A 13,247-nucleotide genomic window follows, 5' to 3' on the forward strand; every position below is an offset into this window, starting at 1 on the left:
ACTCCAACTCGTGGGCGGGGAGTTGGGTGTGTGTGTGCGTGTAAAGTCACAGTATTACCCATAGATCGGTCATACAACCTCTGAGCTCTCATCCGGGAGGTTAATAACTGTCGATCACGAGTCTAACACGTGATCTAAGACCATGGTGAATCACACACACACACACACACACACACACACACACACACACACACACACACACACACACACACACACACACACACACACACACTACTTCTACTACTACTACATATGGGGGCACTTAGTAGCATACAGCTACATATGAACATAGTGTTCAAGTGGCCAGAATTGTACGCTCACAGGGATCAGGTCTTCAGGTACCTCCGTGGCTCGAGGTGACTCTTCATCATGAGTAACTTCGTGTTCATCACTGACCTCGATGTTGGACGGTCTGTCCAGGGGTGGGATTCCCCGTGGCGTTTTTTTCCTCTCTCTCTCCCTCCCTCTCTCCTGGCGTCTTTGGATGCGTGCTGGTCTCGCTTAGTTGTAGGTTCGAATCCCGCACGTCTCTACGAGTCCTGACAGTGACTGTTAACAGTCCCGTAAGTACATGATAGGTGACGGCTTCGGCCGTAGATACTCATCCTCACCTTCACCGGGAGCAAAAGGGGTCGAATCCATTTTGGATGCGAAATCAGATTTCATTCAGCTGAGAATAGGTCTCCGGCCGGAACGGGGGGTCGCGGTCCGTCAGGGCTCCGTTCAAGCTGGGGAACGGGTACGTGGCGTCACGTAGGAGGCGGGCGGGCGGGCCGGATTTTTTTTTTTTTTTTCACGAATGGATAATGACAAAGATGGTTTGTGATGGATATCTAAGTGAATTACATTTACAACGAGACTCGTGTAATTGTTATTATCATAATCATCATCACTATTATTATTATTATTATTATGTAACTATGAATTAATTGTTCTAATTATTATTGTAATTATTATTAGTATCATTATTATTGTAATTATTATTATCATAATTATTACTGTTCCTATAATTACAACATCTATGCACGAAATATGGAGAAATATATACTTTGGAAATATTAAAACGAGAAACATTAGCTGTTTGTCATTTCCCTCCATTGATCCATCCCATACTTCGTGATACTTAACATAAGAATGAAGTAGACTGCAAGAGACCATAAGGCCTACACTAGGCAGTTCCATACCCATGATCACCTGTCATCCCCATCCATAAAGTTGTCTAACCTTTTTTTTTATTTATTTATTTTTAATAACCGATAGTTTCAGCGTTCACTACAGAGTTACTAAGACTATCCCATTCGTTGACCACTGTGTTGCTAAACCAGTTTTTGCCTATTTCCTTCTTAAATCTAAGTTTTATTCATTCTCGTGGCGCCCTCTGCAGCATTACGATGGCATACTTTAGATATTTTTATATTGCTAACGCCAGCAGAGGGATTGTCACCGTATGATGGTAAAAAAAATCGAGTAGGAGCCTTGTAGCCAATAGTCACACCTTTTGTACGTTCTCTTTGTTGTATGGTATACCATGTCCTTCGTGCTCCAAAGTATATTTATCTTGAAGTCATCACATCAGTATATAGATATTTCGAAATTTTACATAAACTAGCTAGACTAGGGTAAAGTAAAAGTAATAAGTTAATATAAATCTCACACCTACTAACTACATTTATTAACTCCAGCCTGCCACTATAGCCTTTATTTGTACGAAGTCTCGCCTGTTGCAGCTGTATCAAGCCCATGGCCGTTGATACGCACATCTGAGAATAAATAGCTGTGTGGCACGATAAAGCCGTAACAATCGAAACTTCATACTAATAAAGGCTATGTCCTCGGGGTTTTCCCTTGGCAATTGCCAATTACATACAAATCTTCAACGTAGTGACTGAGGGTGTTAATTGTATTCATTCTCTCACAGATAACTAGCGCTTCTATACTTGGGCGACAATAGCGTACTGAAGTTGAGGTGTAGATGTGGGAAAGGTTGTAGTGTTGAGACAAGCCGTGGAAATCACGCATGGTGGAACACTGTGTACAGATCTAGTGGTATATTGGGTGCGCGCTCGCACACACACACACACACACACACACACACACACACACACACACACACACACACACACACACACACACACACACACACACACACACACACACACACACACACACACATACGACTTGATGGCGGAGCTGGTAGAGTTCTCGCCAGCCACTACGGAGGTTCGGGTTCGAATCCCGCCCAGGGCTGAAATAATTTCAGTATCGCTGCGCTGCGAGTCGTTACTCCAACTCTCGTGGGCGGTGAGTTGGGTGTGTGTGTGCGTGTAAGGTCACAGCATTACTCATAGATCGGTCATATATGAGCTCTGAGCTCTCTTCCGGGAGGGAAATAGCTGTCGATCACGAGTCCAACACGTGATCCAAGACCATGGTGAATCACACACACACAAACACACATGCACGCACACGTAAATACACTTATACATAAGAAGCACGCACGCACGCACAGGTACTATAATTGGAGAGTAATAGACAGGACCCCACGAACGTTGTTCCTTTCCTGTATACTACAATTAGAACACAAATGGGTAAAAAGAAAACCAAAGGGCGAGGGGGATTGAGGGCGACTCGCCCGAGACGCGCCCTGGAAGGACGCAGGTCTGACGCTGATGTTCTTTTCCAGGCGGACGCGACGACCTCCTCCTCCTCCTCCTCCTCGTCCACCACCATTGTCTTCGCCAGTTCCTCCTCCAGTCGATGCCCGAGATCGACCCTTCCCCTTCAGCGCCGCGTCCACTCCGTCCCATCCGCCTTCAAGAAGTGTCCTCGTTGCCCGACCATTTTCATCGAACTCAAACAACTCGAGGTCCACCTTGAAACGGACCACAAGGACGAGCGGGAACACCTCGTATGTGAGGGGTGTCTCTCTGTATACGAAACGTTCGACCCCGAATGTACGAAGTGCCCCAAGTGTCTGAAGAAGGGAGACCTCGCCCTTCGGAAGGTTGTCCTCGACCCGAGAGCTAAAGGCGTAGTCGCCAAGGCTGCCGAGGAGGCGAAGAAGGAGACGAGGTGTGATATGATGACCACCGATGTCGAGCCGGGCCCAGACACCACCGGTCACCAGGTCTCGGCATCAGGCGAACCAATGTCGAACTCCGGCTGCGCCTCCGTCGGAAAGGAACCTCAGACTTCGGGGACCACGGGCGCCACGACGCGCCGAGCCTTCAGGGGCGCCAGCACGCTCCAGTGCAGGCGCTGTGACAAGTCCTTCATCTCGGCGGTGACCGCGAGAATGCACTTCGCCTCCTGCCGGTACAACGGCCCCTCGACCTCGACGGAGCGGAGGGCGACGGTGGGCGAGGAGGAAGAAGACAACGATCTGCAGGAAGAGAGTGGTGAGGAGGACCTCATCCTCGTGAGTGATGAAGGTAAGGAGTTGCAAGAGAAGTGTTCGGATGGTGAGTGGGACTCGAGAGACGGAGGACGCGCTGGGAGGCTGGGTCGATCTGTGAGAGGACGAGGTCGAGGACGATCGTGGCGGGGTCGAGGAGGGACCAGAGGAGGAGGCGGGCGAGGAGGCTCCAGGAAGCTTTTCTCGACCAAAGGGCGGCCCGAGTGCGAGATCTGCGGCGAGATGTGCTCCTCGATCTCCTCCCTCTACTCCCACACACACCAGCACCACCCGGAGGTGTTCCCGTTCAAGTGTTCCGTGTGCGACCGGAGGTTCCGCCACCAGCCAATGGCCCTCGAGCACGAACGGCGCCACTCGGTCGGCGCACTCCAGTGCCCCGCCTGTGGCCTCAAGTTCTCGAGGTTGTACCACCTGCAGGGACACATTAAGGAGCACCACCCGTCCTTCTCCGAGTTCCCGTGCCAGTACTGCCAGCGCGTGACGCCGACGGTGGAGGCCCTCCAGACACACCTCAAGCTCCATCACGCGGAGCAGTTGGGCCTGACGCGGGATCTACAGTGCCAGACATGCGGCGAGACCTTCCACACGGGGAAGGCCCTGTCTATGCACCGGAGTTCGAAGCACGCGGGGAAGGCCGTCTGCGGCTTCTGCGGGGCCCTGGTGGGTGCGCGGTACCTGAAGAAGCACATCAACGCCGTGCACACCAAGGAGAAGACCCACCACTGCGTCGACTGCGACAAGACCTTCTACTCACGCACGGGGCTCATGGGACACCGCAAGCGGCACCACGTCCCCGTCGAAGCGAGGAAGCACCTGTGCCACATGTGCGGCAAGGGCTACGTCCATAACGTCGAACTCCAGCGCCACCTCAAGGCCCACCGCAACCAGCGGGACTTCAAGTGCGATTTCTGTGCGCGGACGTTCCTGAAGCACGGGGAGCTGACCTACCACCGGAGGGTGCACACGGGCGAGCGGCCTCACGTGTGCTCCATCTGCTCGGAGGCCTTCATGCGCCCCGTGGACCTTCGGAAGCACAGTGCCAAGCACCTGTCGACCAAGAAGAACAAGCGGCTTAAGTACTCGCGCAGGAAGATTGACGAACTCACCGCGGGTCTCCTCAGTAGGGATCACGAGGATGACCCTCTGTCGTCCTCCGGGACACGGGACGAAGGGACTGCCCCTTCGTCGGCGATCGTGCGCGAGGTCAAGGTGGACTTTGGGAAAGTGGAGGAGGAGGGCTTCCAGTGCCACCAGAGGAACGGGAGACAAACGCTCCACGTGATTCCATCCGGACACGCACAGATATCCTCCTCCATGCACTTCCAGGAGCAAGCCCTGGAGGGAGAGGAGGCGCTCAAGAGTGTCCAGCAGACGCACCAGCTCGTGGATGGGACCGTTCTCGGGAGGTCCTTGGTCGGGGAACGCGTCGACGAACATCTCGAACTCGTACAAGACCTGGAAGGTCGCAGGGAGCTCCTCGAAGTGAACCGTGGTTCCCGGATCCTGCTGGGGGAAGGGACGGTGATGGCCAAGGTAACGACGGCGGCCGCTCCGCCGGGCGTTGCCGCCGTGGCGCCGCCTCCTGGAGTCATTGGGAGTGCTCCCACAGGATCTTCGGTTACTGTTCCTGTTCCTGGAGGAGACGACGAGTCTGGTGCACAGGACGCGCAGTCTGTAGAAGTTATTTACGTTCATTTCGTGGATTCAGACACTTGGCGGGGTGACCAGAGTCTTTAGATAGGAGTGTGTGTGTGTGTGATTAACCATGATCTTTGGATCACGTGTTGGTCTCGTGATCGACAGCTATTTCCCTCTCGGAAGAGAGCTCAGAGCTTGTATATGACCGATATATGGGTAATACTGTTTGTGTGTGTGTGTGTGTGTGTGTGTGTGTGTGTGTGTGTGTGTGTGTGTGTGTGTGAGCGCGCGCGGTCGGATGCGCTGTGTGTATGTCTTCCTGGAAAGCAGGTCACCTCAACCTCAGAAACTAACTTGGAACAGAGGACTGAAAGAATTGTTTTGTACATATTAAAGAATTATTTTTTACTACTTGTCCTTTTCATTATCCTATATTTAATTCTGATGCTTATTGATATTTAGTCTGTTTCTGTGATACTTGCATGTTAATTGGGGATCTTTGGACACGGTTGAGTACTTTCAACCCAGAACGAAGGACGTTCTTCAACCGGTTTTCGAAGTACTCTTGGACTATGCATCCTTGAAGGGTGATCCTTTGGCTTCTTGGGTAACCCTCACCCCCTCCTCCGGCCCTCAGCCGAATAAAATCGCCCAGAGGCAGACAATAAGAATACTAGTCATGTTAGTCACCTAAGGTTGGTCAAGTTCGTCTTTCACCTTTTCAGTTTCTTTGAATTCCTCCTTCCACACCCTGTTGAATAAAATACGCGTTGTGTAGTCAGAGGGTTAAGTGGACACTCGGTTGGAGGCATAAAAACACACTATAGAGTAGACACAAATCGCGTTGTGTAGTCAGAGGACACTCATTTGGAGGCATAGAGGCAATAAAACACTTGAGAGTAGACACGCAAATCACGTTGTGTAGTCAGAAGACGCTTTCAGTTGGAAGTACCATAGAGTAGACACACAAGTCACGTTGTGTAGTAGTCTGTGGGACACGTTCAGCTGGAGGCATAGAGACACACGAAGCGAGTGGGATATGTCGAGAGGGAACAGGTGGCGCGGCGCGGCGGCGCCACACTGGCACTCCCGAGGCGCTCGTCATCTCCAGAACAGAAACGACGAAGTGATTCTGATGCCACAAAGGTCCTTGACCATCAGCTTCTGAGGGCTGGCTGGCGCCCCTAAGTACAAATCGGGATTAATCTCATCGGAGTCTGAGGCACAGACCAACTTGGGATCCACGTGTCGAACAGGTGCTATCTGCTACTACCACTAGGATATGAATGTGATCCAGTTGGGCATTATTGAGAACGAAGTAGTTAGTGTCTTACCCATTGACTATTTCAAGACATGTATAGCTAAATTTTTATGGAATCTGAGGGCTTCCTTGGAGTCTGGGGGCCCGAGGCCCTCGATTTCCTTGTTGCAGCGATAGAAAACGCAGCTGATGCGCCAGATACATCCGGGTGACTTTATTTATTCTTCGCTTTTCCCTTGCAGGCTTTCGAAGAGCGAAGAGACGTTTCCGGTCCGCTCATCTACGTGAAGAAGGACCTCGAGGCTCACGTTCCCGGAAGGGAGGATGAGGAAGAGGAGAGGGGAGAGGAGGAGGAGGAGGGAGAAGAGGAGGTGGGTGGTCTCGAGGAAGCGGCGCGAAGACGCCCCGGGCGAAGACGAACATGGAACGGAGATCGCTGGCGGTCGATGGTGGACACGAGGCTCGAGCAGATTCGCAGAGAGGCCCACCGCCCCGAGGAAGACAAGCTCGAGTGTAGTTGCGGGGAGCGCTTCGAGAAGAGACTCGACCTTCTTCGACACGCCATCTACAAGGAACGCAGACTCTTCGCGTGCTCCCGGTGTGACCTCCGGTTCTCGTCCTCGCTCGCGCTGGCGCGGCACCAGAGGCTCATCGAAGTCAAGACGGAGGAGGAGGAGCTCAAGGGGATTTGTCAGGAGGAGAAGGAAAAGGGCTTCAAGCCCTGGGAGGGCGAAGGCGACGAGAAGGAGAATTCCTGCTGTCGCCTCTGCGGTTGCCACCTGGGGAAAGAGGTCTCCCCTGAGGTGCAGACGGAGCACCTGGGGGCTGTGCACGTGTGGGGTACACAGGAGTGCCCCGTGTGTAGTTTGCGTCTCGACACGAGGCCGAACCTTCTCGAACACATTCACCTCCGCCACTGTAGGCTCTTCAGCCTCGCCTGCTACTACCTGGAGGAGGTAGGCTCACGGAAAGACTCGCCTGAAGGAGGAGGTGGTGGTGCCGAGGACGAGACTGGAGGGCGTTTCCGGTGCGACGTGTGCGCCGTCGCCTGCGAGGCCCCGAAGGACCTGGACAAGCACAAGCTCGCTCTCCACCCGGAGCACTTCCCGCTGCCGTGCCCCGCTTGTCCGGCCCGGTTCTCCAAGCCGGCCGACCTGCGGGGCCACGTCGAGGCGACCCACGTGACGGAGGCTCCGGAGACCACCTGCAGCGTCTGCAGGATCGACTGCAAGACGCGTACGAACCTGAACTACCATATGTCTGCCAAGCATCGCATCGAGGTGTCCGGGCTATCGGTCGAGGACAAGACGGCGGCCGCGGCGGCGGGATCGGGGAAGCGACGCGGGGTGCGACGCCACGGCTTCTCCGGGACGACGACGACGACGACGACGACCGAACTGCGGTGCAAAGTGTGCAGCCGGGTGGCCTCGACCCCGAAGGCGCTGCGAGACCACATGCGCGTACACCGGCGCGTGGCCTTGCCGTGCCAATACTGCGGGGCGACCCTCCGGACGGCCGAGTCGCTGGCCATCCACGTGAACCAGATCCACACGCGGGAGGTGAAGTTCCCGTGCCAGGAGTGTGACCAGGTGTTCTACGCCGCCTGCCGCCTGACGGACCATGTCAAGCGGAACCACCGCGACCGCCACACCATGCGGCACTTGTGCCACCTCTGCGGCAAGAGTTACCTGTACCCGAGCGAGCTGCGGCACCACTTGCGGTCGCACCGCAACGAGCGGCTCTTCAAGTGCACCGAGTGCCATAAGGCTTTCCTGAAACGGGTCGACCTCACCTACCACATGCGGATCCACACCGGCGAGCGGCCCCACAAGTGCCCTTACTGCGACGCTCGATTCCCAAGGCCCAACACTCTCAAGTACCACATCCGGGGCCAGCACGCCAACAGCACCGACACCAGAGGTGCCGCCACAGCCACCACCTCAACCAACACGGTCACCACGCATACCTCGGCGGCGACGCCCTCCACGACGCCCACCACCACTCCCACCGTGACTTCGGCCCCTGCTGCTGCAGCGACGGCGTCAACAGCCTCGGCCGGGACGATCCTAGCGGCCTTCCACACTGCGCCGGCCCCCACGATGATCACTTCCTCCTCTTCCTTCATCACGCCCACGCCCACTCCGACCACGGCGGCTTTTGTCAGAACGGCCGGCGGCGTACCCCCTCCGGTGCCGGCAGGGGTGCAAACACCCTCTACCGGCGGGGCCCCGATGGCCGTTGCCACGGCGACCCCCGTGACGAGACCGAGGCACCCGCTGCCGCCCCCACCACCTCAGCCACCTCCCACGGCGCCGCAACCCGTCCGCGCCGCAGTGCTCCCCGTGATGCAGGGAGGCGTGTTGCCGAGCGGGGTCACGGTCCAAAGCAATGTCGTTCAAGCAGAGGTGGTGAGAGGGGACGTGGTGCGTGAGGGAGTGGTTCAGGGTGAGGTAGTTCAGGGTGAGGTTGTCCAGGGTGAGGTTGTCCAGCCTCTACGCTATGTTCAGGTGGAGGACCTGGGCACCATCCACCAGGTGATGGAGACGGTGCAGCTAGACAATATGCCCTATCAGATCGTTCATCTCCAGATCCTGCCGTGAAAAAACATGCAGGGATGTATGTTTTTCATAGTATAGGGGAAACTCAGCAAAGTCTTTACTGACTGAGTTTGTGTGCACTTTGTGTGTGTGTGTATATATATATATATATATATATATATATATATATATATATATATATATATATATATATATATATATATATATATATATATATATATATATAAAACACTGAATGGGTCCCACTGAATAGATTTACATTTATCAACCACAATTAACTTTAATTCTAAGCCATCAACATTGAGAAAATTGAGGCATACATGCAGGAATTGATACATGATACAGCTAAGGACTCAAACCTCCATTAGCATGTAACAAGTGACAGTGACTTAACTGATTGCGCAATCGGTACCACATCAATTTCTGCATGTATGCCGCCTCAAGTTTCTCAATGTTGATGGCTTAGAATTAAAGTGAATTGTGGTTGATAAATATATATATACCTAATTGTAATAAACAGGGTTGAAAATATGCTTATGGGGCTCTATCTCTACATCTGTCTCCATCTATGTTGTCTGCTTAATTTTTTTTCCTAATTTGTCTCATGAACTGCATCTATTTCTCAACACCCTTCAAGCATTCTGTCCTTACTATTCTGCTACATTCTCTTAGCATTCTTTCATCCTATATAACAGGTCTCCATAGTTTTTTTTCACTCATTTTACTGTTCTGAAGAAAACAAGGAGATCCTTATCTCCTGATCTACTTCTCTCTAACAAATTTCTGTCCTTTCCTCTTTAGTTTTCTCATTTTCCACTTAGCTGTTTGTATCAGTTTTCTTGTTTCCTTTGATGCATCTTTCCTCACCCAAACATTCTTGAATGTGCCTTTGGTTACTAGTTTCCATGCCTTGTTTTGATTACATTATCTAAATAGTATACAGGAAGGGAGCTATGCTTATAGGATCCTGTCTCTTATTCTCTATTTATACCTCATTTTGAATTCATATATGGTTCTAGGGCAGTGGTTTTTAATCTGGTGGTGCAAGACATGATAATCAGTGCAATGGTACTGTATATTTACAATGAGAAAGCAAAGCAAGGTTTGTATCACTAATCCTTTTCATATGTATGCATTGTGTTTGTATTGAATGGGGGTATGAGGAAATTTTCCGAGATATCAAGGGGTACTAAGGGCACTGAAAAAAGTTAAGAACCACTGATCTAGGGGAGTGTTTCTCAACACATTTTCTCATGTAACCCTCATTTATGGATTGGTGTTCCTTACCTAACTGGAGGCCACTTTATCACTAGATTTTATCATTGTCTATGCATGAACTGTCACTAGTTTCCAGCTTGTGGCCCCACTTACAAATCTCTATGGTTCCCGGGTCTCGGACCTGAGAGGACTTCCCACTGCCGTGCCCCGCTTGTCCAGTCTGGTTCTCCAAGCCGGTTGACCTGTACTTACAAAAACCCACATCTTCCTTCTCAGTTTCACCTTATTCCACATTAAACTTGAAGAAACCTTCCACTCCACTACACACTTACCTATCACTTCACTTACTAGTATAGCCACCCCTGTTCCAGTTTGTCTCAATATTGAATGTTTTATTTTTCATAGCCTTCACTACATGTGTGTATAAAAAAAAAACAGTCTTGGATCACATGTTGGTCTTGTGATAGACAGCTTTTACCCTCCCAGTGCACTGTGAGGTAGATGCGAGGAACCTGGACCCAAAGGTGTGTGTGTGTGGTGACCTGCCAAAGTCGAGCCTTTTTTCTGATTTTTCACATTTCTGCCTCTGGTGCCCAAGTGCAATCGGCAGGAGGCTTGGTGGCCCAATTGGAGCAGGTCACACAAATGATCCCAAAATGAAAAAAAATTCAAAGGATTTTGCCGAAAATAGTCAGGTCACCAATTTGTCCCAAACTTATCTCAGAGGGAGAGAGTTGTGCACAGTGCGTGTGTATATTTACTTTTATGTACAAATCAGTCACACAAGTTCTATAAATAATCCTATAAAATGTGCTCTGGTTAGTCATGTACAGCAAGTGTACTGGATATAAGTGCAATTTTTGGGCATTTGTTCAGAATAACTGAACTACTTAATGAATTTTTGTCACACATTTTCATTGTTGTTATGTACGTGTACCAAATTAATTCTGAATTCACATAGTGCCTGGATAAGTTTGAGGAATATGTAGGTTTTCTATCTATTGATGCATGGGCACCACTTCTCTTTGTATTAATAAAAACAATTTTTGCCTCGGCTGCATTAGTCCTCAAGTCATCCCAGAGATCTCTAGGAAGAAACATTGGACCGGTGTTTGTGTTATACAAATGTGATACTGCTTCTGTGCCACCAGTTTGTATCAGTAGGAGGGGAAGAGTCACCAGTTGTCAGCTCTTGTTTGAAAAGGTGGAGGAATCATGATGATAATGGTGACCTCAAGTTTCATTAATTGGAAACAGCCTTGCAGCAACTAGTTGTGGTCCCCACCCAGCACCTCCCATGGATTACCTGGGAAGAATGACTGGAGTAATGGGATGGGAGAAGTTTCCAGTTGTCGGCTCTCCTTATGTGAAAATGAAGAGGACATACAAAATTGTTTTAGTCCAGTCCAGATTTCAAGTGTCAGCTTGAGTGGTCTCCAAGTCAGGTCACCATTCTCTTCCAAAGTTCCTCCAGAGGGAGAGAGTCATGCACAGGGCACTGTGAAGTACATGTGAGGAACCTGGACCCAAGGCTAGAGCTGAGGCTGTTGATAGGCTTTGAAGACAGATGGCAGTGAGATGACTATTTAATGTCCATCTTTGAGTACTACCACCTACAGGTATTCATCATTGGACCCAGTGTTGAGACCAAATGTCAGCCTTTCAGGGGTGCACTTCCAGATGGAGAGATGAATGTGGTTGATGGGATTTGAAGGTGGGTGCCTAGGAGATGTTTCTCTGATGTCTACAGCAGTACCACCACTTGCAAGTAGTCACAGCTCAGATTTTGAATGCCAGGATAATTGGATTTTATATATATATACATATATATATATATATATATATATATATATATATATATATGTATATATATATATATGTATATATATATATAGTGTTGAGACATTGTGACAGGTTTGAGGAAGGTGGAAGAATAAGACATGGGTCTAAGGCTCAGTTTATTCCTGACCGGTTTTGCTGATGGTATACATAGTAGACCCAACACCACAATCCCACCAACTAGGCAGGGGGCGCGGGGTGGTAGACAGAGATCTGTAAATGAATAAATAATAATTTTCAATGAATCAATTATTTATTCATTTACAGATCTCAGTCCAGCCACCCGCGCCCCTTCCTAGTTGGTGGGATTGTGGTGTCGGGTCTATCATGTATACCATCAGCGTTATCCAGGAGTATCAATCCTCTGAAGAAGCTATAAGCGAAACCGGTCAGGAATAAACTCGGCGCTAGACCCGTGTCTTACTCTTCTACCTTTTATATATATAAATATATATATATATATATATATATATATATATATATATATATATATATATATATATATATATATATATATATATATAAATATATATATATATATATGTCTCCATACTGATCTATAGGTACTATTTCTTTGTGGTTAGATTGGTGAAGTAATATGTTGTGATATAGGTTTGGAATAAGAAAATATTTTGCAGAATGGTTTAAAACTATAAGCAGTGGAAAGGAGTTACATGTACAGAGAGATGTATTGTTGAGTTGTAGACTAGAAGGCCCATGTCGGAAGAAGATATATTTTTGAAAGCGATTTCTTTCTCTGGCTGTCATTTCTATCCCCAAAGTTGTTTTTCAGGACTTCAGTTGAACCTTTGAGGAATTTATAATTTACTTAAGATTCTTAGCTGGGAATCAGTGTTTTAGAATGTAAATGCTCCTTTGAAGAAAATACCATTCTAAGCTGGTGACATAGAAACAGTCCCACACTAACATAACACATATAACAGTCCAAACTTTCTTCCTAGAGAGATCTACGGGTGGGCCTGAGGACCCTTCCTGACTGCTTCAACTGAGTATATTATGTCAACATCTGAGTAAACCCTTGTAAAATCAACTCCTTACTGATACTGTCAGTTTCAACCTTTTATCCATGACTGGATCCACATGACCTGTAATGCCCTCTGTCTGTTAATGTCAATCATGGATGTTGTGCCCTTCACAGGGCGCAAACCAAGGAGAGATGATTTGGAGGAACAGTGGTAACCCCGGCTACAGAACCCCCCCGTCTCCATGTTGCTGATGGATCCAAAGGAACAGTGAGGCCTTTACAGTTTGGCATTAGTGCTATTGCAGGAGATGCCAAAGTGATGTTATACACACC

The 13,247-nt window shown here is 49.5% G+C and overlaps 1 protein-coding gene across 1 annotated transcript in view; it reads left to right on the forward strand.

The window, feature by feature from the left end:
* The window catches only part of LOC143038601 (uncharacterized), an 80,999-nt gene extending 71,991 nt beyond the window's left edge, over positions 1-9,008 (forward strand). The window contains exon 6 of the mRNA XM_076208036.1: positions 6,557-9,008. Within this exon, the coding sequence (XP_076064151.1) occupies positions 6,557-8,914 (2,358 nt within the window). The 3' untranslated portion in view covers positions 8,915-9,008. The remainder of the gene's footprint in view (positions 1-6,556) is intronic.
* Positions 9,009-13,247: the final 4,239 nt, after the last annotated feature.

Source organism: Oratosquilla oratoria, chromosome 24, assembly GCF_046742065.1.
Source record: "Oratosquilla oratoria isolate Oo_2021 chromosome 24, ASM4674206v1, whole genome shotgun sequence".
Lineage (NCBI taxonomy): Eukaryota > Metazoa > Arthropoda > Malacostraca > Stomatopoda > Squillidae > Oratosquilla > Oratosquilla oratoria.